The sequence below is a fragment of the Radiomyces spectabilis genome (genome assembly GCF_025331425.1).
Source record: "Radiomyces spectabilis strain NRRL 2753 chromosome Unknown BYT42scaffold_16, whole genome shotgun sequence".
In the NCBI taxonomy this organism is placed as follows: domain Eukaryota; kingdom Fungi; phylum Mucoromycota; class Mucoromycetes; order Mucorales; family Radiomycetaceae; genus Radiomyces; species Radiomyces spectabilis.
In genome coordinates, this window is record NW_026251941.1 from 187,645 (window position 1) to 207,662 (window position 20,018).

The following is a 20,018-nucleotide window of genomic DNA, read 5'->3' on the forward strand; positions in this document are numbered from 1 at the left end:
GCTAGGCATGTATTGTTTTTACATCCTGCAATTCGCGGCTCAGGAAAAAAAAAAAGCACAAAAAAAAAGCCGGTTCGCTTCCCGTGCATTTACTTGACCATGTCGCATCAAGAAGAAACGCGTGTTGAGCAGCCATCGAACGCCGCACAGGAGACTCAGGGTACTGGCCAGAACTCCAACTTGGACTTGAGCGTCAAGCACCGTCTTCAGCATGAATGGACCTTGTGGTTTGATAAACCAGGCAAGAAAGCCGATTCCGAATCATGGTCGCAGAATCTGAAGGAAATTGTTACTGTGGATACCGTGGAAGATTTCTGGGGGTAATTGTTTGTTTCCGCGTCGTATTTGTAACCATGGAGTTGCACTGCGTGAGTCTACTGATTCAGTGGCGTTAAAATATTTGGATTGCTCTGTAGTGTCTACAATAACATTACCAAAGTCAACAAGCTGGAAGCAGGCAGCAGCTGCAACTACCACTTCTTCAAAAAGGGCATTCGTCCTGAATGGGAGGATCCTGCGAATGCCAAGGGTGGCAAATTTGGTATCCAGTTCCCCAAGAACAAAACTGGTGAAGCTATCAACACTTACTGGCTTTATTTGGTATGTGACTTTTGCACCAGCAGAAGAAGAAGCATGTCACTCATTAGGGAGCGTAGTTGTTGGCATTGATCGGTGAACAATTTGATAACGCGGATGAAATTTGCGGTGCTGTTGTATCGGTTAGAAAGATGTTCTTTAGAATTGCGTTATGGATCAAGGATTCCGAACAGACAAAGGAGATTGAACATATCAAGTGAGTACAACTAATATTCCCTAGACTAGGCGACTTTTTTTTAATTTTTATGATTTGATCTTCTGCCTGTGCAATACGCTGACTCTATCCTTGTGAAATTTTAGGCAACAATTGGAGCAGATCCTCGCTATCCCAGACAACGTCCAAATCGATTTTGTGAAACATGGAGAACCTGCACCCAAGAGACCTTCCGTTTCTCAATAGACAAAGTACAGCAATCAATTTATACATTTTTGGCCGCTTCAAAAGCACTTGCATCTGACTCTATTCCATCAATTTGGAGTTGAATAGAGGGAACAGTAATACTGCAGGGAAAGCTGTACCTGTTATCATGATAGAAAATCAAATAAAAATCCATGTCAGAACACCTGGTATTACCTGGAATCCGTCTGGAATCGATCTACAATTTCCTCATTGCTTTGCCCTGACTGATCACCAATGAATAGGAGGGGTGTCGAGAAAGAACACTAGCATTGATAGACACGATGATACAATCTGTTTAAAAGATTCCATACTGCAGTTGAACCGGTCGCTTTTTTGCGTTCCAATCAGTAACAGCAGTTGTGTGTATAATAACCGTAGGCACGATTTTTTTAATGTTTTATTTCTATGAGGAAGTCTCAACCAAGAACCGGAAACAGCCTTTTTGGATTGAAATACCGTTTCTGCTAGGACGTTCCATACTTCGTGTGTGTGTGTGTGTGTGTGCGCTCTTGAGAACAGCAATAGCCTCAAGCTGTACAGCGTTGAACTGTCTATATGAATATATAGCTCCACAAAGCTGGTGGATGTATTGCATACTCTCACCATAAACGTTACGTTAACTGAATTTGCGAACTCTGCAGTTGCTGGGCCATCGAAGGCGATCAAACCTTCCAAAATAGGCAACAATATTGTCGACGTCACTAACCAAGCGATAAAATTCGACCTCCGCTTCCGGATGGCAAAGACGAACTCTCTGGTGCAATCGTTGACTTCCTCTTTTCTGTGGTCAATCTGTAGGTATCAGTAGGGTGGCAGAGTGATGTAAAAGAAGGGAGAGAACGTCCATAGATAATTATAGTCAATGGATGAACGGATGGGATGGATGGATGGATTCAATGGATCGATATGCTAACCGCGATTATTGCTGTTTTCATTTTGGCAGTATCGACGACATGGCTTCGCACAAGATTAACAAGCCCGCTGGAGCTAAACCCGCCGACGAATTCGAACTTAGCATCGCCCAAGCTCTCGTTGACTTGGAGAACAATGTGGCTGAATTGAAGAAGGACTTGCGTGTCCTCCAAATCACCGCTGCCAAGGAGGTAAATATCGTTAAAGACGACCAGAGAAAAAGGAGCGGCGAATGGAAACCAAAGAAAAAAAAAAGGGCGTGAAGCAGATTTGTCTTACCATCAATTCTCTATAGGTCGAGATGGGTGCTGGCAAGAAGGCCATCATTATCTTTGTTCCCGTTCCTCAGTTGAAGGAATTCCACAAGATCCAGGCCAGACTTACCCGCGAATTGGAGAAGAAGTTCTCTGATCGCCATGTCGTGTTCGTTGCTCAGCGCCGTATCCTTCCCAAGCCTAGCCGTCACTCGAACCCCAAGCAGCCTCGTCCCATTTCTCGCACCTTGACTGCTGTTCACAACGCTATCCTTGAAGATCTCGTTTACCCCACCGAAATCGTTGGCAAGCGTACCCGTGTTAAGGTTGATGGTTCCAAGACCATCAAGGTGTAAGTGTCATCGTTTTTTTTTTGTTCGCAGACTGGTTTTCAGTTGGTCATGGATACTTATGGATTATGATTTCAAATAGTTTCCTTGACAGCAAGGATGCCACCTCCTTGGAATACAAGCTCGACACTTTCTCTGCTGTCTACAAGAAGTTGACTGGCAAGGACGTTGTTTTCGAGTTCCCTGCTCACGCTGAGCTTTTCTAAGCAGTTGTTTCTATGTCACATTTAATATATGATATAAAGAAATAGACGGCTTGTCAAATGTGTATCTGTACGCTGGGCATTTCGTGCTTTTTGAATTACAGTCGCTGTTGTGGGGGGGTATAGTGGAGACGTTTCTTGTGTCGTGCATAACACAAAATATGTTAAGAATTCTTGATGCTTTCTACAAAAGTGTTTTTGAGGTGTAGTGACGTTGAAAGCTTATCGATTTTCCTGCTGGACGACGATTTCCGTAACCAACCTTCTGTGCTTCCAGTATGCCAGCGAATCATGGACGGTCCTCTCTGGGAGTGTTTTCCGTGGAGGGGGAATACACGAATGGATGAACGATTGCATCTTGCACAATGAAAATCAACATAAAATATGCAGAAGACGGAAGAACGATATTTTCAGAGAAGATAGAGCACAATGCGTATATACAATTTCGAGCAAACCGGCGATTGAAGATTGTGTGAAAGGGTGTAAAATATTGACAGCTTGGGAGCAAGTGCGGACATTTAGGCATGCGATATGGAACCATTGAGCTAGAATCTTCACCAAGCCATTGACATTTTTTTGCCATATAAAGCATGTGCATACTGTAACCCATACCATTTTCGCAACGAATCTTGTGTGATCAAATACATTCATTTGATGGTGTCCTCGTCAGCTATTCATGATCTCAGCTATTTCAAGGGGAATAATCCGATCAATCCTTGCAAGATTACCAAAACAATAGTTTAAAAATAATAGCCCGATGATGGAGAAGCTTATATTGTGAATGCAAATATATCGTTACTGTCGGATTCCCTTTTGAGGAACAAGAAAATTTGGGCATAGCAACGAAAGCCACGATGAAGTTTGGCCCCGGAATTTTTGTCATGACATTTTGTGACTTGTTTTCAGCCAAGAAGCGTTTTGCCTTGAATAAAAAAATATTTCTTGTGGTTTAGGCACCCCTGGACATTCGCTTGAAATACTATGCTTCGACGATCTGCCGCACCTTTGGCTCGCAACTTCCCCGTGTGGAGACCGGCACTCTTTAACATTCGAAGCGAATCAACCACCTCAGCTCCCAGCAGCCCATCGACTGGATCGTCTGAAAAGCCCCGCAAAGCTCCTTTATCTGCTCGTCTCGGTGGTTCCGGTCGTGGTCGTCCGCTTTCCGAAAACGCTGACCCTTTTTCCGCATTCTTGGCCAATGCACAGAAGGACAACAAACGCCCTCGTAACAATAACAACAAGAACAATAACAACCGTCGCAGACAAACTCCCAAAGCCGCACAACCTGGACAATTTGACGATGCGGTGGCAGAGAATGCAGGAGAAAAACGTGTTGCTTCATCAACAAAGTTCAATGCTAAAAAGGCCGGATCGTCTCCACGACGAGATAACCAGAAACGGGATCGTCGCCATCAAGGCATGGATAGAAATCGAGCTGCAAAACCGGCGGCTTCCCCTGCACGCCGAGTCGTGACCTTCATTGACAAAGACATTGACTGGGAAACCCTGAGTAGCAAACAGGAACAAACTCAAGTGATGGCTGCCGAAGGATCGACGGAAGAAAATACCGCACAGTTACAGTCAGAAATGGACGGTGATTACCAACGCTACATCACCCCAACGCAAGGCATGTCCTTATCCGAGATGGTCAACCAACAATCCTTAAACACTCTGGTTGGACAGAACGCCAGCTTAAACTTGGATCAAAAGGCAGCACTTTTGAACGTAGTAGCCAATGCCACCAAGGTTCAGGCTTCAGCTCGAAAATAGATTTGATTTTTCTTCTTATTTAACTTGTATTCATTCTTTTACCAATATTTTCAAAAAAAAAAAAAAGAAAGTAAACTGTTGGCTTTTATCATAGACTTTAAGAGAGGATCGTTCAACTGCTCTCAATTTGTATAATGTAAATTAGGAAAATGGCATTTAAAGTATAGTGGTAAAGGCTAACTATCTGGTCAAAAGCTCATGGCTCGCATGCCCCAAACATGTCTTACCGACCACGGACTGTATGTGCGTACAATAGAAGGAAGGCATATCCAAACCCTACAATTCAACAACACATGAAAAATTCGCCTGATCTCCTGCACAATCAATATAAACGCGTCAGTAGCCGCTAATCTTGGATTACCAAGGTCTTATAAATTGACAGCCTGTGCTGATTACCTGGTGCAATCAATCTTCATTATCGATTTCACTGAATATATCTGAACTCTGCTTTTTAATGGCGACAGTTTTATATTGTGTAAATCGCCCTTGTAATGACTGCATACTGCTGTCAAACCTACGAGATTCTTGTGTAATAGGGCAGATACCCGTCCAAAGACTTTATACACTATTAGCACTCATAATACAAAGCTGCGCGATATGGAGGCACAAATATTGTCAAAGCAAATAACGTAAATGGATGCAAGACGGCTGCAAAGCTGTACCTTTTTTGTGACCTCTAATGCAAACTACCGATACTATTTCCCTTGTACTCTGTTGGCTGATGATGGGGTTTTATTGGATTAACGTTTGATCGTGTATAATTACTTTCCATAAAAAAAAATTCATTCAAATTAAGAATCTTTCTTAATTTGCGATGAAGACCCCTGATTTTTGGCGAGATTCACGGCTTGCGTCTTTGCTTGATGACTCACAGGAATAGTTGGCTTTCTCACGGATCGGATATCGTCGGAAGCAAAACCTGGTATACGGATATTCCAATTGCGTTCTAATACAATCGATCAGTTCACTGAAGGAGATGGATCCGTTTTTTAACGCGCTTACCCAGATGCAATTGCAGATCTTTCACTTCCAGCGTATCAGATTTACGATGCTTGGCTAATCGACACGCAAATGAGGTCACGGATTCTATGAATTCATCTGCAATTTCCAACAAGATCTAATTTGTACACAATAACCAAAATGTGAGCGCCGCGGTTTTCATATTCATCAGCTTTGGCAAAAAAAAGTTCCGTACATTCTCTACATCCGGTTCCAGTCGCTCTGCAGGATCGATTTGACCAACCAGTTCCTGAATTTTACGTTTAGCTAATACACGTGTTGTTCCATCGGCGTCAATAATAGGAGCGGGTCTTTGGACGGCAGGTTGTGTAATGGGAAACCCGTAGCTTCCTTTTGCCGAAGCACCTGTAGGTGTCTGTTTAGGAGTTTGCATTGTCGAAGCGTTGGGTGTGAGGAGAGATCGTTGGGCTTGTGCTTGTTGCTGCTGTGCGGTTTTATTCAAAGTTAAGGGCGTTTGTGGCTGTGATGAGGCGGGCGGTTGTTGTTGTTGTTGTTGTTGTTGATGTGCTTGTGCTGCTTGTGCCGTTTGCTGCTGTTGCTGTTGCTGTTGTTGTTGTTGTTGTTGCTGCTGCTGCTGCTGCTGCTGTGATGGTTGACCCATGGGTAATTGCTGCGACGGAGTTGCCTGTGCCATATTGTCTAGAAAACAAACATCAATTCATCCGCGATACGTGAAGAGGAACAAATCAATGGGATCTTACGCATGAGGTTTGGATTCACAGGTTGAACTCCAAAGTTAGCGGGCGATCCGGGTGTTGAAGATGTTGCTGATGCCGAATCAAGTACATTCGGTACAGACGACGGCGGTATTCCGTGTTGCGGCGGCATGGCACGTTGCTGCATATTCTGTGAAGTTAAGCGCATATTGATGCTCTGAAGAATATTTTGACACATGGTAAGTTTGTTCTGGAATTCTTGTTCTTGCTTGCGGAGCCGATCTCGCTCTTCCATCGAGATATCCGTTCTTTCCAGCGTTTGGCGTATATTGGCAATGCTGTTCGTCAGAATTTCTGCTTCTTTCTGACATTGCTGTATGACCTGAGGTATGTTTGGCTGCATTTGTGCGAGAGAAGCCATTGTAGGAAGACGTAGGCTTACAAATGGATGGTGAAGGCGGCTCGAGAAAGTAAGAGTCGCCAGCTTTTTTCGGTTTCCTCAAATACCGTGACTGTCATTTGCAAAGAGCCAAAGGGTCGCTGATTCCGCGTGATGTCACCCAAAATAAGTTTCTCTGTTAGCCATGAAGACGTCGTGTTTAAAACGATTACTGACATGATATTTATGTTGGCAAAGACGCTACAGTTGTCCAGTAAAGAATACAGAAAATGTTTACAAACAAACTACATGAAAAAAAAGCTTGTCATTGGTGAAACCGTTACTTTCACATATGCCGCCGTAACCAAGGTTTAGTGGTGAAACTTTTGTTTCTCAGCCGCAATGATTTTACTCATAAACAGGATTATCGCATGCCAGCTGCCATATTACCGGCCGAGAGGAGAGAGGGAACGAACAAGATACATTGTTGAACCACAATAAGAAATTTACCCATAAATTCTGGTCCAATGGGAAAAGCTACGATTTCCCTATATTTACCGCCCTTTTGGAGAATCAATCATGTATTCTTTGTCTGTAGCCTATAAGTTATATTATGGAAAGGGATGTCATCCGCTAAGAATTCCGACATCGCCGTAATTGTACTCATAAGTGTAAACAGTTGAGAAAATATTCAGAGGGTACTGCCAGAACCGTTGTGACGCAACAAAAAAAAATCTGGGCTAGACGGCTGCAATAACACCTTATTGACCGTTATTCGCAATCATATTTTTGATACATTCGATTTGGCAACAAAAAATGTAACGTGTTTTTAATAGTATGAAAATGGGGATGGATGAAAATGGAAAAAGCTATGTAGGATGCGTCTTTATTATTTCTTCTTATGCTTGGGTTTACTGATTTTACCGCCCTTGGTATTCTTGCCGCCTTCAAAACCCGGTCGTGCTTTGACCTTCTTGCCCGTCTTTTTCGCCTTCTTCGCATCAATTCGTGCCTGGATATTGTCTTGACGCTTCTTGATCTTGCGTTGTTCATCATCCTTGACCTTTTGTTTACGGTCGGACCACTCTTTAGCGCTCTTGACCTTGATTTTCTCTTGACGCTTCACCGTCTTCTTTAACAGTTTGACATCATCCTTCACTTTAACACCAGTCGCCATAGCAATAGCCTTTTGCCATTCACTCTTTTGAGCCAAATCTTCGGCCTATATACACCAAAAACAGAAAAGTCACACGATTAATCACCTTGATATAATAAATACATCGGCTGTAAACAATCACCTTGGTTTTATCTTCTGACTTGAGTTTCTCGAGTTTCTCTTGCATCGCTTCGGCTTTCTTTAGTTGTGATTTAGCATCGCTGGGACCCTTCTTCTTGGGCTTTTCATTGGCCACCGCCAACTTGCTGAAGAAAACATCACCGTCCATCTTGATCGAATCAGCAGCTGATTTGTTTTCTTGAGACTAAACAGACCACATGAAAAGATGAATATCAAAACTTCCAAGAATAATAGAAAACAAATGCGAGTCTACCTTGGCCGATTTGTCTTTGACGAGTTCTTCTGATGCTGCTTTTCCACCCTTTTCTTTCTGTGCTTTTAATGCCTTCTTTCTATCTTGTTTTCGTTTCAATCGTGCGGCGATAATATCTTCTCTGCTGCGTGCTTTCATCGAATCTGATCCAGGTGCATGTCGCTTCTTACGTAACGCCTGGATACGTTCATGTAGACGATTGCGCAATTCGCCAATACCGCTAATATTCATAGGCTTCACAACAGCTACACAGTGGGACCAAATTGTCAGTATGAGAAGTCACAGTAATATCCACCAAAGGAACGTAACGAACCAGGCTCGCTAGGAATGGGTTTGGTGGAGGACGAAGCATCTCCTAAACCACTGAAATCTGCCCCTTCCATCTTTGCGTCGCTCTCGTCGGCTACACTGACGTCTTCGGCACCGTCACTTTCATTGTCGTCGACTTCATCGTCTGATTCGTCGTTATCTGTATCGGCTACGGCCTCCTGCTCCTCCTTCTCCTTTTCCAGTTTCTCGGCCTTTTCTTTCTGCAACGTTGTAATGGACTGATCATTCTCGGGATCCAGCTACAAGAAACGACATTGAACGATCAATTGTCTTGTGCCTTTCATGTTTAAGCAGATCCGCTTACTTTGGCTTTCTTCGCTTTCTTGGTGGATTCCTTGATTGCTTGTTTCGGTGCCTTTTTTCGCTTATTGTGCATAAACTTTGATTCATTCTACAGTAAGAGGTAGAGATCAGCATTAGTACATCAGCGAAAATATATAATAGTTGATGAAATAGGTCCGTACCAGAGCATCGTTCTTTTCTGTAATATAGAATTTCGCGGGTATAAGATGTAATAAGCCATCGAATAACTGCGCATGCTCGGTCATGCGAGTCTGTAAAAGAGAGACAGAAACAGAAATGAGTTTGCTTCGCTAATATATTAATTACCCTATAATAGTAGAATACTCAATGCTTACCGACAGTGTATCCAGTAGTTGATTCTGAACCATGATCTGACAAAAAGAGCACAAGTCAAAAAAGGATATTGTCGTTCAAGAAAAAAAAAATTTCCTTCCGCCCAAAAGGCATCTTGGAGAAAAATTGTGAAGCCACGATTTTGAAATGTGACTGCCTTTTCTCCTCGACGGGCAGGAAACGAGGTTTGACGATGGTTCAATTTTGGATACTGTCGTTCCATTGTAATTTGCAGCAACACAATAACAAACTTGGGTACCGTTCGTACTCTTATTTGACAAAGTATCTGAAGCTTAGTAGACAGACTTGCCTCCATTGCAGGCAAACGGGTTGAAATCGGACTTTGGGTTGGGTGCATTACGACCTCCGAGAATACGTTCGGACAATTTCCGCTCGAACAAGCCATTTTCCGGGTCGGACATTATTTTCGGCCACGGCTGGTAAATACCTTGGTGAACCTTGACCTCTACGAAACTTTCCTTTTCCATTTAGCGGCGTCATGAAGGTGCGTATATCATGCTGCATGACAATGCACAGGACGGATGGGCGTTACAGATGCGTGGATGAAACGGATGGATGGATATATCGAGGATCTTGGTTACAGAAGAGGGATGGATGAACTGATATGGTTTCCTATAGTTGAATATCGCCAACCCAGCCACTGGCTGCCAGAAGTTGATTGAAATCGACGATGAACGTCGCCTGTAAGTATTCTCACCATGTCAAGCTTTAGCTTTTTTTTCTATACCGTTTCAATTCAGAAAGGAGAAAAACGGAGAGTGAAGCTTCGATTACGAGCAAAACAGTGACGAGTTATATACACAACCCCACGATTTTTTACCAGCACCGCGACACTATTCAACGATAGTCGTTTCCTCGTTTCATGCCTCGCCTTTTTTTTTTTTTACCTCACTGCACTTTTTGCTCCATATCTCCGTTTTCTCCTTTTCCTGTTTTTTGTGCGAAAGTTACTCGAAAAAGGTCATTGAAAAATCTAACAATGACTCTTTTCTTATGATATAGTCGCGCTTTCTACGACAAGCGTATGGCTCAGGAAGTCCCTGGTGATTCTCTTGGCGATGAGTTCAAGGGTTACGTTTTCCGTATCTCTGGCGGTAACGACAAGCAAGGTTTCCCCATGAAGCAGGGTGTTTTGTTGCCCCATCGTGTCCGTCTCTTGTTGTCCAAGGGTCACTCTTGCTACCGTCCTCGTCGCACCGGTGAGCGCAAGAGAAAGTCCGTCCGTGGCTGTATTGTCTCGTCCGATCTCTCCGTCTTGTCCCTCGTCGTTGTTAAGCAGGGTGAGCAGGACATTCCCGGCTTGACCGACACCACCGTTCCCAAGCGTCTCGGTCCCAAGCGTGCTTCCAAGATCCGCAAGTTCTTCAACTTGACCAAGGACGACGATGTCCGCAAGTACGTTATCCGTCGCGAAATCCAACCCAAGAATGCCGACAAGAAGCCTTTCACCAAGGCTCCCAAGATCCAGCGCTTGGTCACTCCCATCACTCTCCAGCGCAAGAGACACAGAATCGCTATCAAGCGCAGACGCGCTGAAGCTTCTCGCGAAGCCGAAGCTGAATACAAGCAGCTCTTGGCTAAGCGTGTCAAGGAGACCAAGGAACGCAAGTTGGAAAGACGCCGCACCTCTTCCATGCAAAAGTCTTCTTCCGCCTAAGTATGTTCATATTGCTGTAACATATTATATTCGTAATGCAATAAACTGGGGGAACAAATAAAAAAGAACAATTTGGACTATAACAATTGTTGGCTGCAGTTGTGATCAATGCTCCCAAAGAAAAAAAGACTTATGTGTTTGGACTTGTATCTGATTTTGTATGTGCAAGAAAAAGGGAAAAGGAGGGGAAAAGGTGAACTGAATTGGTTTTTAGCTCTGTATGATACAATTGCAAAGTTCCTGTATGCTTTTAATCACGCCAGTTGGTTTATAATACTAATGGATGATAAAATAACAGCAAAGGAAACAAGATATGCCTTGGATTACTGATATAGTCGGCGAATTCGATCACAGAAACTTGCGATTGCCTCTCCCGATGACCCAGGCAAAGATGCCGGCTAAAGAAGGAAATCATAATGTGAGCCTTTTTTTTCCCCTTTTAAGATTTTTATCTGATTTCTTACCCATTCCAACGATTGCAGTTTCTCCAGCACGGGTTCAATGGTTGTGGGACTGAGCGCTTTAACTTGACGCGCAGTTTCAGGAGTGGATCGGAATAGTGTGGTTTGTGTGGGTACGCGGAACCAATCATCCGTTTCCACTTCGTAGAAACTAATGGGAGTAGGATGCGTGGTCAAAGACGGATTCGTATAGAACTCCAAATGTCGCCAAGCAATCAACAAAAGATGCTCCGCAATAACTGGATCACAGTTGCAAGGTTAAAAATCGAACGATATCAAAAAGTGAATGAGAATCCTCAAGAGCACTTACATAGCAAACTTTGCAAGTGTTCACGTTTGCGCTTTAAACGCGTCGCAATCTCTGTCGCTAACAGATGTTGTTGCTGGTTAGGGTTCAACAGATCGTATTTAACATCAATATCTTTGGGAATAGCGGTGTTGGCGATTTCGCGGATTTCTTCATATCGTAGCGATGCAACGTTTTCTTTCTGTGAGGATAATATGCTGTAACGCGAAAGAACTTCTCGTAGTGCGCGCGCCGTATGACGCAACGCCGAGAAGAGCATGCCCAAAGAAGGGGTTCGCATCGATGCTAAGAAAATAGTGGAAAAAACAGATCAGACCCATATCCTTTTTCGTCATAAGTCTTTGCCTTAAACTTCACTTACCATTGACAAGCGCCGCACGACCCACTTCTTTGGCGTCCATATGATGTGATATAATGGGTTTCAGGGGAGATGTAACTATACATTGCTAAATAAGTACACAACCATCGAGAACCGACAAAACTACAGTAGAGTACCTGAACCTGCGAATGTATTGTTCTGTGCATATGCCAACAGATTCTTTTGGATACTCATCACGGTCTCCTGCGCCTTCAAGGACAGCAGGGATTTCGCGTCGGCAGCTGTGGTGTTCATTGTCCGTCAGTACATTTTCTGAAGCAGATACAATCAACTGGCACTCACCTGAGATGATTTGTTTAGCCCATCGGTGTTCTTCTTCGGTAGTAGGAATAAGCTTCGGCAACCAAAAATCAGGCAATAGATATTTGGCACATAAGCTGATCATCGCTGAGTGCAAGTCATCGAGACCTTGGGTTGTCTAGGTATAAGGAAAGCTTGCGTCAGTTACAAAGGCGAAAATGGATCGTTCTTACAATGTACTCACCATATCATCAAAGTAGCCAGGGCGGCAACTCAAACGATACATAATGAGAGAAATGAGATCCAGCTTTTGTAATGTCGTTAACGACACGTAGTTTTGCTCGTCACGAAGGATCACAACCAAGGATGGCTGCTTCTTCACCCAGTATTCGATCTAATTTAATGTATCAATATCGTGCTCATCAGTTCACTACACTGACGCTCGACATTTGTACCTTTTTCAGCTGGAATTCATCGGAAGGTGCGAGATGGCTACACAGTGCAACCACCAACGCCAAGACGGGTAAAAGCATACGGTCATAGCGCTGTAAACCATTGCAAGTGCTGGAGTCTGGATGACGATAATGATCGTTAGTAAAGCACAACGACGAAGAGAATGCACAAGATTGGGCGAAAATACCATAACGAGGAGATTGGAATTTTTCTTGCTGATTCAAAAAGGTGCATTGGCCCAATCTTTCCATGATACCGCGCTCAAATAATAACCCGGCACTTTGTTTTATCAATGCAAGTCGCAAAAAGAACGCCAACTTGGCTTCGAAAATCATCAAAGGCATAAGTAAAGCTACAAAATCTCATAATGATGAGCTCCAATGCACATGCGCTTATTCTCAATAAACTTACCGTCACGCTGATCAATGATTTCTACAAGCGCTTTATCTTCCCGCTCCAACATTTCAATACTGTAACTCAAAAAGTTTTTCTTGACAAGGAAGGAAGAGATTTCCACCCCATTTTGACGATCCCGGGTCGTGAGCGTACACAAGGTATTCAACGCTGCATAGGCGGTGGTTTTCCAGGCATTGTAACCATCCGTGGCATCCGCGCATAGAACGTCCAGAGCATCCGGATTTTTGTAAAGGACAAGATGGGTAATTTCAGCCACGATATCGGATAAAGCGCCTTGGTTATTACTGTTGTCCATATGCACATATTGTAAGAACATCACCATGGCTGTGTACATGTTGCCGCGAAGAATGACCGACGTCTCACGCGTTTGCACGCAATCCAGGATACTGGCAAAGACGGAACATAATTTGTCCTTGGGTAAACCCGACAACACAATATCTGGTGACATGTGTAAAACGGATTGGCGCCGCTTGTCCTCTTGAAGACGCGATAGCAGGGCCACCACCAGCTCGCTTAGACTTTCCAGGATATCTCCGGCCAAGGTCTTGGACTTTCGCAATTTCGGTAGCAAAATGTGCAGCAGGTCGTAGGTGATCTTTTCTCGTGTCTCGAAAGGTAAATAGTCAAAGCTGTGGGTTAATATCATCTTTACTGCTTGTTTCCACCCTTGAAGGCACTCCATCTTGGCGTGCGACAATTCTCGAGCGTGATTTTCGGCCATCAAATACTGCAACACTCGGCCAATGTTGTCCTCAAAAGCGAGTCTATCGTCGTCCGTAAAATTGGGTTCCTTCTCCTTTTCAGTCTGACGCTGGCGCAAATGTTGATACACAGCACGAATGTCATACATAGTACAACCGGAATCATCCGTCGTCTCAAAAGACTTGCTCTGGAAACCTTCAAAAGTTTCAGGTTGGAAATTCTGAAGAGACTGGCTTAGATCGTCAATCCACTTGAATTCCAAAGAATCCAACATGTCCAGCATACGCATCAACGGTTGTACGTCTTCGTCCGCGGTAAATAGGTTGGCGAGCCTACGTGCTTCAACCGCTTCGTTATTCGTATCACTGTCCGCCTGTTTACCATACAAAATGTGGCTCTGACCCGCAAATACGCGAAGCTCAAGTGCGATGATTTTCAGCAACCACGAATGTTGATAAATGACTGATCGCAAAGTTGTAAAGTCGGTCGTGATTCGTTCGCCAGTGCTGCATAAGATGGTGCCACCAACCACAGGATGGTCCACGGTCACGTTCGTTTCAAAGCGCGAAGCGCGGTTGAGAAGTTGTTTGTTGAAGAAATCCTTGAAGCGAAGATAGCGCATGACAGGGCGTGTAAACGATTCTCTTGAGCAGATGTGATAGATGGCAGCCAAGCATTTTTCAGCTAAAAGAGGATGCGTTTGCATTAGCGGAATCTGACCCTCTTCTTTCATTAAATCCACAAGCGCGTTCAACGTCAATAACTGAGCGCTTCGGTGACGGGTTTCCTGTCGAATAACGTGTGGTTTCGGTTCCAACACTTCCAGGCCAAGCAGTACATCGGACAGCGAAGGTGAAGGCTGATCCTTTCCAGCATTCTGGAGCAGCAAATCGAGTAATGTAAGTTGCACCGACGTCGACAAGCGAGGGACAAAGGTATCGGAATTGGTAGATGTGTCAGTTAGTGTTTTCTCGGCCAACCAAAATGCGATGTTGTTGGGATCGTAGTCGTAGTCATCGTACGTCACCACTTGAGGCTCGTCAATCGCTAAGCGTTCGCTGACACTGTAGATGATGCTTGATAATTCCGGGGAAGCTTTCAATATCTCGGCAATCTTGGAACCAATGGTCGTTGAACCAATGTACGTATCGGATTGAGACACAAGTTTGGCACTAGGTTGACGTTCGGATGCGGTCAAAGCCTTCAAAATGTGAGCACTCAAGAAACAGACTTCTTCCTGGTCATGGTTGATCAAACAAGCGAGCTTGGGGAGGACCGACTTGTGGTATAACATGAGATGACCGAGAGGAGCTAACGATCGTAAGGCTGGGAACTGACGATCACCGATTTTGATATCACCAGAGGGCAATGTCTGAGAGGCTTCCACAATAGACGGTATCAGAAGACTACCAAATACGTCTTGGATCTTTAACACATAATCCAAGATTCGCAGGCAGCGGACGACACAGCGATCCAAGTAATATCCCTTGCTTTTATGCAGAGTGCGACTTGTGGTGGCTTGCTCTATAATCTCAAACAGCTTGACCGTCAGGTTTGATCCGGAAAGAATTCGACTGATGACTTCGAAACCAGGATGTGTCAGGTAGACAACCATGGCTTGTTGATACGCCCCCATGGAAGGATTATTGGCCAAGGATAAGGCAGATAGGCGACTGGAAAGAGACGTATTTTTCTGTTTGCTCCATTCCGTGATGGGTCGGGTATCGAAACAGAGCACACTGTTTTCCATGACATTCAAGCAGGCTTCCGTCAGTTGCCATTTATCGCGGGGATGAACATAACTTTGCTCATTCAACGTCAAAAAGACTGTATCTATCATGACCGAAATAAAGTGTCCAGCGCCAGCAATGCTTGTGGTCTGACCCAAGGTCGACGGAATGGAAGGCGGTGTCGGTTCAAAGTTGGCCATAATTTCCTCACGGCGGGTTGGCGTGTGAATAGCCGAACTGAGCAGATGAAGGACGGATAATGTCTGCGGGTAAGCCATATGTTGACCTTCGAAGCTGAACATTTGCGCAAGACCCGGTCGGCTCTCCACATCTTCATAGATTAACGATTGTTGAGACACGAAATTGTTATCACTCGTAATGGGGCGAAGTTTCGAACGGGGACTGCTGAACAAATCGCTGTGCTCCAACATCTCCCAGATATCCAGCGCGATCGCACGTCCAACGTCATGTATTCCTTCGCCTGTCGACGAACAAAAGGCGGCCAACACATTGTAGAGAGAAGAACGTACATTGGACGAAGTTGGGCAGTTGAGCAGTTCAATCAAAGTGCGTTGCAGATTGGTTTCCGGCTCATTCCAGAATGCCGTACGCGCTTCGACGCAATAGCGCACCACTTGTTTCAACAAATTCAGGAATTTGAGCAACAGATCTTCTTCCGCCGGCCGAAGAATCGCAGGCATGCCATCGTCGGTTCCTTTGTTTAGTAACGGAGCATAGAATTGCAAAGCGCTCACCAGCTTGCCCCACGAAAACAAATGGCTTGAAGCTAAATCATTCTTGTTCGTGCCCAGATTGAAAAAGGCAAAAACATGCGGAGCACACTGATCGCCGGTCGCGATGGAGCCGAAAAAGTCGTAGCAGGCACGTACCGTAGCGGCTAGCTTGATGTCCGCGGACCATTTCACGAATCGGTATAAGGTAACGCGTTCGATATCCCAGAAAATCGATCCGGCATTCACACGATGACGATAGACGTTGGCGAGGAGATTGTAAAAGGCTTCCAAATGGTGCGATTGTTCGGCTGTGCTGGTCATGGACACAAAAGCGACTTTGGATGATAAAGGCGCTTTGACGGTCAGGTTACTGTCTTCTTCTTCGTACTTTAATTTTTGCAAGGTGTCGGCCATCTCATCAATGATGGTGAGCGCCATTTTCTCCAGTTCGTAAATAACAAACTGTCGAAAATCGGCCCAGATGCTGGCATGACATTTAAGAAAATCGGTCGCATGCGTGGATAACCCATCCACCACCATATCAACGCTTGCATTCGATTCTTGATGATCACTCTCGGAGGCATCTACATTGTCATGTTGGAAATACAGCACATAGTGATTCAGGAACTCCAACGCGTTTCCAGAAATGGCTTTATCCACCCATGTTTCTCGCTGCTCTTCGTCCATTTTTAATCGTTCGATCAGCTGCGATTGATCATGCATGGTTTCTTGGATCAATATGACCCACTGCAGAATCAAAACCGATTGCATGGATGGGACTTTCCAGGTGTCGTTCTTGATTTTACCGTCGAGCGATTGCAGAGATGACAGGTCATTCAGTAAAGGTGCGTGTGAATTCAATTTGTCTTGGGAACAGGACAGACACGCTATCATTGCCACCAACAGATAAGGCGTGGTAACATCAGCAAGATCCAAATTCTTGAGATCGTCGACGAGAGCAAGAATATCCTTTGCGTCCAACCAAAACAGAGAAGCGAGATGGTATAACAGTTGAGCGATCTGAATGCGTTCATCGATCATGTGTTGCTGTCGGTAGGATTTCATTTCTTCAGAAACGGTGATGGACGGTGATGCGGCGGGAGCACTGTTGAAAGCTGTAGTGGATAACGTCGATGCCGTTGCCATCTGTGTTGTTGTCGTTGTAGTAGTGGAAGTATCCGTCCCTTTTTTCGCAACGTCGATGGCTTTACCAAGTTGCTGTATCGCTTGAAGAAGTTTACCGACCAAGGTACATTTTTCGGTTTGCGTATTGGAAGCATAGTTTGTATCCATAAGCTCCATGGCAATATGACGGAAGAAATCGCGCTTGGCATCGTCAAGCGAGGCGTCTTTAGCTGACTTTAGGATCGCGTCAATGGAGGCTAAAAGGTAACCTCGCTCGGTATAATAGAGCTTGATCGATGCACTTATGGAATCTTCCTGATGAGTAACCGCTTCTCGAGTTCCATTGAAAAGTAATGTCGACGCTTCATATTCGTTAATGTCGAGGAGATCGGATAGAGCAATGGCTTGTTTGGTGAACTCGTCGTTGACTTTGTGCATAACGCGGTTGATATAAGTCTTGCCTACAGGATACGTAAGTACAAAGCTGACATGAGTTTATCAAGCAACCCAATTGTTCCATTTTTACCAGTTTGAAGCATAGTTCTGTGCTCTGCATTTTTCGGTTCATTGTCTAACAAGCTGCGCAACAGTGGTTTGGTTTGTTGCAGTTGCTGAAGCAAGCCATTATCCGCAGCCACTGAATTGGAGACACGTGCCTCGGCAATAGCGTCCTGCAATGCCTGCGATGCGGCCGTCCAAGTCGGTATTGTTTGTAATTGGAACATGAACGTGAATTCGCTCGGTGCAGGTTCCTTGTAACGTTTCTTTTGCCTGTATCAATGATGCAGGTCGCTCAAAAAACACAATGGCAGCAAGTTCGAAGTGACTGTCACATTTTCAAGTCCCTCCACTTCCAATAAAAAAATCAGACACAGCTGGCTTGCCCCTTGTTGGCAGAAGATTGACCATATCATCTAGACACCCAGCTAAGTCTACTGAAAAGCGATTAGCGTTGGTTAACATAACGTACACTGAGATGTACCATTACGAGTGACAAATGAAGACTATGACAATCAAAATGATTGGCACAAAAAGGAAGGTTTGGCACACCATTTTCGAAAATATCATAGCTGGCAGAGAATGCGACCAACCTATTTGAACCCAGCACATTTTACTTCATTATGGCGAGATCAGCGCAGCCATAACAGCTCTTTAAGTCCTAACGCGCGTAGGCACGGATGATTGTTGGACGCAGAAATTCATCAAGTATGCATCGTATGGCGTACTGTTTGTGCTGCATTATAGTGTCAACGACTGATCCATCATTTGCCTTTACCAAAGCAGGAGCTTTAGGTAATATTCAATGGGCATAAAATCTTCATTTTTGTGTCCTGTTGAATCATGCATAACAATAGTGTAAGAAATTCCATCAAGAATCAATTTCCAATTCACGTCATCCATTGACGAGCGCACATTTTTCTTTGTTCCTGCCACAAGGAAAAAAAAACCCCCATCGCACGCGGTTTTTTTTTTTTTTGTTTGTTTTGTTTTACTCTCTCTCCCTCCCACTTTATCTTCCTGTTTTATCTGTTCGTACGTCGCTCATGTCTACCCCTCAAACCGTCAACGATATCACTGCTGCTGTTGTTCAGCCCCCCGATTCCTTTGCCGCTGAATTGCCTGCTGTCATCATGCTCCCGCAGGACGACATTGCTCGTTTCATTAAGGAACAAGAAGAGCGGTAAGTAGTTCCCAACGTGAACATGTGTAGGTAACTGATACGTCTTTAGCTATCACTGTAGGTTCGTAAAGAATTCCTCCTGTCCTCCTGGCGCTCTCTTTTTTCGCGAGTATTACACCTGTCATCGTGCTGGCAGCTACCGCTCCACCGCGAAGAAGCGCCGCGTCAAGCCTTCCATCCGTTGTGGATGTAAAGCCCGAATCTCTGTCTCCTCTTTTGAGGCTGACAAAGGTTTCGTCAAGGTGACCTATCACTGGAAACATGTCGGTCACACTCCAGGCAGTTTGGAGGACCTGAACTGAGCATCTCTCCAACTGGATTGAAGAGCAAGTGCAACGCAAATTCATTTGGGCAAGATCATTGAGATGCTTCGCTTGGACAATGACACTTTGACCAAGGTAGATTACAGGTGACATAACGAGATAAGAATCATATCCATCATATTTCTTACTAAGGTTTGAAATGATGAAGCTCTCAGCCCGGAAAGCTTTTCCATCGGGTACATGCATGCGTCGACTTGTGCTTCTACGCATTTCAATTGGCAGCAAAGTACAACCAGACCGAACTGAATATGGAGGAAAAAAATATTTTGTGAGTATTTATATATTTTATACATATAGGAAAGAAATGCATCTTCTTATCTAAACGTAATATTTTCTAGGGTACTGTCAAGCATTCTTCTTGTGCAAGACGACCATTGGCATACCGACATAAAGGTCTCTTTGGTAGAGAACCATTGCAAAATATGTATCACAAGTTGCAAGAGCAGTTTTCCGTTGGCGGCTTCGCGCCGCCACTCAACAAAGATATCTCGGATGCAATGGTGGCCATCATCAAGGTGAAGACATCAACGCAATGGTTTCATGCATATTGCTGACTGCCATGTAGGATCTCAAACGAGGAAAACTGACGCGCCTGGATGCCCAAATCGAGTGGCTCACCTTATCCCGCACGTCATCGGTTATTGACGCCAAGATCATTCGATCCGTCTCAGCGTTGTATGTGTTTGATCTGATTTAACAATTAGTAGTTTAATTGCATTGTACTAAAG

At 44.4% G+C, this 20,018-nt stretch overlaps 8 protein-coding genes across 8 annotated transcripts; 5 read left to right on the plus strand and 3 right to left on the minus strand.

The window, feature by feature from the left end:
- Positions 1-67: 67 nt before the first annotated feature.
- BYT42DRAFT_587512 (translation initiation factor eIF 4e-like domain-containing protein) lies at positions 68-1,278 on the plus strand. Its single transcript, XM_051570176.1, has 4 exons — positions 68-320; positions 417-600; positions 657-793; positions 898-1,278. Exons 1-4 carry the CDS (start codon positions 100-102, stop codon positions 995-997), a joined length of 642 nt encoding a protein of 213 aa, XP_051418803.1. The 5' UTR covers positions 68-99; the 3' UTR covers positions 998-1,278.
- Positions 1,279-1,950: 672 nt separating this feature from the next.
- Positions 1,951-2,719, plus strand: BYT42DRAFT_595818 (30S ribosomal protein S7e; the record flags this gene model as incomplete). Its single annotated transcript, XM_051570881.1, has 3 exons — positions 1,951-2,100; positions 2,205-2,515; positions 2,596-2,719. 3 exons carry the CDS (start codon positions 1,951-1,953, stop codon positions 2,717-2,719), a joined length of 585 nt encoding a protein of 194 aa, XP_051418804.1.
- Positions 2,720-3,697: 978 nt separating this feature from the next.
- Positions 3,698-4,489, plus strand: BYT42DRAFT_549766 (uncharacterized protein; the record flags this gene model as incomplete). Its single annotated transcript, XM_051566094.1, has 1 exon — positions 3,698-4,489. One exon carries the CDS (start codon positions 3,698-3,700, stop codon positions 4,487-4,489), a length of 792 nt encoding a protein of 263 aa, XP_051418805.1.
- Positions 4,490-5,163: 674 nt separating this feature from the next.
- On the minus strand, positions 5,164-6,707 carry BYT42DRAFT_608421 (transcription initiation factor TFIID subunit A-domain-containing protein). Its single transcript, XM_051571201.1, has 4 exons — positions 6,211-6,707; positions 5,685-6,148; positions 5,492-5,606; positions 5,164-5,435 (listed from the first exon to the last, which is right to left on the minus strand). Exons 1-4 carry the CDS (start codon positions 6,584-6,586, stop codon positions 5,281-5,283), a joined length of 1,110 nt encoding a protein of 369 aa, XP_051418806.1. The 5' UTR covers positions 6,587-6,707; the 3' UTR covers positions 5,164-5,280.
- A 615-nt stretch (positions 6,708-7,322) lies between these two features.
- BYT42DRAFT_587521 (surfeit locus protein 6-domain-containing protein) lies at positions 7,323-9,134 on the minus strand. Its single transcript, XM_051570177.1, has 7 exons — positions 9,063-9,134; positions 8,889-8,978; positions 8,729-8,815; positions 8,408-8,663; positions 8,095-8,339; positions 7,843-8,025; positions 7,323-7,766 (listed from the first exon to the last, which is right to left on the minus strand). Exons 1-7 carry the CDS (start codon positions 9,093-9,095, stop codon positions 7,434-7,436), a joined length of 1,227 nt encoding a protein of 408 aa, XP_051418807.1. The 5' UTR covers positions 9,096-9,134; the 3' UTR covers positions 7,323-7,433.
- A 425-nt stretch (positions 9,135-9,559) lies between these two features.
- On the plus strand, positions 9,560-10,738 carry BYT42DRAFT_618192 (40S ribosomal protein S6-B; the record flags this gene model as incomplete). The annotated part of the gene is made up of 3 exons (XM_051572253.1): positions 9,560-9,565; positions 9,700-9,764; positions 10,084-10,738. The coding sequence occupies 3 exons, from the start codon at positions 9,560-9,562 to the stop codon at positions 10,736-10,738; spliced, it is 726 nt and encodes a 241-aa protein (XP_051418808.1).
- A 136-nt stretch (positions 10,739-10,874) lies between these two features.
- On the minus strand, positions 10,875-18,074 carry BYT42DRAFT_540128 (nucleoporin Nup186/Nup192/Nup205). Its single transcript, XM_051565537.1, has 11 exons — positions 17,813-18,074; positions 12,990-17,747; positions 12,766-12,930; positions 12,581-12,696; positions 12,370-12,519; positions 12,168-12,303; positions 12,002-12,106; positions 11,868-11,942; positions 11,510-11,791; positions 11,203-11,438; positions 10,875-11,136 (listed from the first exon to the last, which is right to left on the minus strand). The coding sequence occupies exons 1-11, from the start codon at positions 18,009-18,011 to the stop codon at positions 11,062-11,064; spliced, it is 6,297 nt and encodes a 2,098-aa protein (XP_051418809.1). The 5' UTR covers positions 18,012-18,074; the 3' UTR covers positions 10,875-11,061.
- Positions 18,075-18,830: 756 nt separating this feature from the next.
- BYT42DRAFT_618194 (uncharacterized protein) lies at positions 18,831-19,269 on the plus strand (the record flags this gene model as incomplete). The annotated part of the gene is made up of 2 exons (XM_051572254.1): positions 18,831-18,967; positions 19,029-19,269. The coding sequence occupies 2 exons, from the start codon at positions 18,831-18,833 to the stop codon at positions 19,267-19,269; spliced, it is 378 nt and encodes a 125-aa protein (XP_051418810.1).
- Between the last annotated feature and the right edge of the window lie 749 nt (positions 19,270-20,018).